Source organism: Corvus brachyrhynchos, unplaced genomic scaffold (assembly GCF_000691975.1).
Source record: "Corvus brachyrhynchos isolate BGI_N302 unplaced genomic scaffold, ASM69197v1 scaffold37, whole genome shotgun sequence".
Lineage (NCBI taxonomy): Eukaryota > Metazoa > Chordata > Aves > Passeriformes > Corvidae > Corvus > Corvus brachyrhynchos.
The window spans coordinates 544,463-548,549 of NW_008239289.1; the positions used below are offsets into that span (position 1 = coordinate 544,463).

Here is a 4,087-nt window from a genome sequence, read left to right on the forward strand (position 1 = left end):
GAGCAAGAAGAGACTTCTCTTTCTAAATGGACTGAACAAGGTTATTATGGAAGTGGTAAACAGACTGAACATCTGAAGGGTTGTCTTTTTACATTGTCAGTGGGAGAAGGGAGGAAGGTGGGGGGAGGAGGAGAGTTCTGAAGGTGGTATAATTTTTTTTTTCTTCTTTTAGGTCTGTTAATAAACTTCTTTATATTCTTTCAAGTTTGGTGCCTGTTTTGCATTTCTCCTAATTCTTATCTCACAGCAGATAAACAGTAATAAGTATTTTGGACCAAACCACTACGCTAAATGGGTGTTTCCGCCCGGTTACAAACCGAACCCGCGACAGCATCTTATGATCCCATTCTTAAAATAATTTTTATGGAGATATATATATATATCACAGATCATGGAAAGGCTTGAGTTAGAAAGGAAATAGTTTCAACCTTCCCTGACACGGAAATGCAGGTGAAGATAGTGGTGGAAAAGGGGAAAAGAGGATATGACCAGTGAAGTGGGAATCAAATGCCTGGAAATTAAGGTATAAAACAAAATAATAGGATACAAAACAACCTGTCACTTTGCATGAGTGTGGACCTTGGTCCAAGAGAGACAACCTTGCTTGCTTTAGTGGTTTAAAATATCATGTCAGTATGTTCCACACATTTCAACTATTTCAGATTACCTCAGCAAAAAGTCAGCAAAGCATGGTCAAGTTTGTAGTTTGGCAAATTGATGTAGAAATGCCTGCCCTCAGATGTTGTACTGTGAACTGAAGCAGTTGTGGCACAGATAAATATTCTGCTAACTGATTCTCTGGGAAGTGGAATGGGATCAGATACCCACTGAGCATCCCCACATACTGGGAAATCAATGGCACTGAATGGGTTTACTGCTCATAATCAGAATGTGATATGGAATTTAAAAAATTAACTGCCAGGTACTACTACACACATTAAGAAGAATGATAGGTGCCATTTTCTCCCTCTCAACCTAGCAGCTTCACAACGGGTCAATCCAAACCAAACACTGAAACACTGAAGAAGGAAGTGGACCACCAACCCACATCAACTGCTCTCTTCAGTCTAAAAGGAAAGGACAGAAGAGAGATTACTCTTTTTTCCCAGTCTAAATAAGGGCATTAGAAGAAGAAAACTTAGTGGGAATTGGACTGGTTTCAGAGACTGTATCTTTGTCAGGGCAATGCTCTCTGAAGATTAGCTTCTCTGTCTGAGCATGAGTTTAATTCCCATAGTGGGCTACTTCCCAACTGCTAACTCACACGGAGTGGATATTAATGAAGCCCACATTCTGCATATGTTAGCTTTCATACAGACAGCTTTCCAAAACAGTAAGTTACATTAAACAATTATGACAATTTTCCACGTTAAGGAAACTTGAAAAGTATGAAATGAAGAACGATTAAAAGCAGGACAACAGAGAATGAATGGCATGCTAACCTTGATCCAAGGATGCAGCAAACTGTCTTGAATAGTCATTCTTTTCCTTTAAGAGAATGAAAAATAGAACTGTTTCAGATATTAAAAAATACATACTGTTTTATGTTTATTAAGCTAACATCTCAAAATATAATGTAATTTGAAATATTAGAGATGTAACTGCCACACACAAGAAAAACAACTCACTTTGGATCCTTGACTAGAAGTCTTCGTATAAAGTCTTTAGCTAGGGCACTGGTATTACTAAAGAATTCTTCTTCAAATTCATAATTCACAGCAGACACATTTGCCAACGTTTCCTGTTTGGTTTCTCCAAGAAATGGAGATGCACCACTTAGACTGCAAGAAAGATAGTACATTCCTCTTATTACATGTTGTAGCACTGCTGCTTCAACCCTCTAAGATCAAATAACAGTAGGAAATAACATTTTTCTTTTCTGTTTTAATGCTGCAAATGTACTTTCACGAAGATGTGATGTAGCAGGGCAAAAAACTGGGCTGTAATTTCAAAGAATACTGGTTAAGATATAGTTGTAGGAACATCACCTACAGACTTGAAGACAGTTTCCCATGCTTCATCAATGCTGATTAATGGCAATTCTTTCAATAATTAAACTACGCTTTCATGATCATACAACTTGAATCATGATGTGCAATCAGAATGGTATTATTTGTACAGACATGACCAAAACCCCAGAGGATAGAATCAGAATTAAAAAACAACAGCATTTTCAAGAAACACCCATAGATTTTGGTACTTACAGAATATAAGTTATTACACCAATGCTCCTGGATTGAAGGTAAAACAAACAGAAAAAGGATGAGGGAGAGGAGAGGAAAATAGATGGAAAGAGAGAGAGAGGAGAGAAAAAAAAGGTTAGAACATAAGCATAATCATGAGAGACTTATTTCAAGTAAGATCCAATAACTTACCACATATCTGCTTCAAGACCAAGAGGCTCATAATTTACTATTTCAGGAGCTAAAGGAAAAAGCAGCAAGATAAGTACCTAGTCAAAGAACAGATGGAAGTCTCACTCTGAGTCTATGTATGTCAGAGATAATAAGCTAAGATGCTGATAGATAAAAACACCTTGATGCAAGTCTAATTTGAAATCAAACACTACAAATTGCTTATTTAAATTTCAAAATGTCACAAATTACATAAAAAATTTCAAAATCTGTAAATCAGCCAAGCCAAGATAAGCCACTAACACTGTTTCACAGACTGAAAAAGAATAGTTTGAAGAAACAACAGTTTTCTTACCAACAAACTCTGGCGTTCCGAAGATGTTTTTGAATTCATTTCCAAAGTCAATTTTGTGTGCTAAACCAAAGTCAATAATCTTGATTCGAGGCTTCGGTACATTCCTGTCCAACAACATTATGTTTTCAGGCTTTGAGAAGGAGGAAGGGGGAAAGAAAGAGAGATTACACATAGGTACAAACTGTGGACCAGTATTCTTCAGCACTGAACATTTCTCTTTACCTCCTTTAGACCCCTGAATTGTGTTTTAGGTGGAAAAATCCTGTCTTTTCCTATTATGATCCATCATATGCTAGAAGTTCACTACCGTAAATTAGGATTTCATGTTCATATGGAAGCGCTGTGATTTCCACAAGGCCAAGATTTTACTTCTTGTAGATATCACAATTGCAGTTTTCATGTGGACTGACCCTAAGAGAAACACACTGTCCCCAGTAAAGGTGACACGCCCTGTGCTACAGCCATTCCAGCACTGCTGGGAGCTGGCAGGAAACAAACCGCTATAAACTATAGTCCCTGAAAGAGGTTTCTTTCACACCACGTAAGCAATCAGGGAGGTGTATCTTCTTGCTTTTGGATGTTCCAGGGAAACTTCTGGAGTGGTCCAGCTCCCAGATTTTAAGGCTCAACACACTTAAAAAAAGGGGAAAAAGAGAAGGTTCTCCATCTTTTCTAGCTTATTTTGAAATATGGACTTTATATTACTTTACACCAAAGCTCTGCAAAACCAGAACAAAGAAGATGAAATGCCAGGATTATCAGCAAAGGGTCCTGTTTCTACACTGCATCACTTTGCGAGCACACAGAACCAGCTACTTAGACTCCATATCCTGTCGTCCATAAGCTGGTGTGCTCTGAAGAGGTCCTGTACCTACATCCATCCTATTCAGAGTGTTAAGGGCTTCTGGAGTCATTAAGGACAGCTCTTCATTATCACCCTTCTTTCACCTTTCTTTCCCAGTCACAGGACCTGATACGTGCAAATGTAATTTTCTTTATTTCCTTCCTGCATTTCTAGTGCATATTTATTGGTCTGCACATTGCTGCCCACTTTAACACACAAGTTTTTGGTATCTAGTGTATCCAAGGATGACTTGTTCAATTACAAACACATTGGCAAAAATTCACATTTCATACTCTAAAAAATACATTCCTTTCTAGCTTTACAATTTTTTTTCTTGCTGACTGTCATACGAAGACCAAATATATTACTGAGCTGATAAGGATGAAACTGGAAAAGGTATGCTTACCCTGAAATCCATTCCCTTCCCTACCTCATCCCCCTTTCTGAACCATATTTCAATTGTAATGAAATAATCATGCCTCCTTTTTCTCTTATAGACATAGCTGCCCATTTCAGCAGGCTTCAGGGAATATT

General features: G+C 37.9%; 1 protein-coding gene across 1 annotated transcript in view; it reads right to left on the reverse strand.

The window, feature by feature from the left end:
* The window catches only part of DAPK1 (death associated protein kinase 1), a 46,058-nt gene that overhangs the window by 30,521 nt on the left and 11,450 nt on the right, over positions 1-4,087 (reverse strand). Inside the window, exons 3-7 of the mRNA XM_017740450.1 lie at positions 2,710-2,839; positions 2,376-2,424; positions 2,205-2,231; positions 1,629-1,781; positions 1,443-1,488 (exon numbers count right to left, since the gene is read on the reverse strand). Coding sequence (XP_017595939.1) covers positions 1,443-1,488; positions 1,629-1,781; positions 2,205-2,231; positions 2,376-2,424; positions 2,710-2,827 — 393 coding nt within the window. The 5' untranslated portion in view covers positions 2,828-2,839. The remainder of the gene's footprint in view (positions 1-1,442; positions 1,489-1,628; positions 1,782-2,204; positions 2,232-2,375; positions 2,425-2,709; positions 2,840-4,087) is intronic.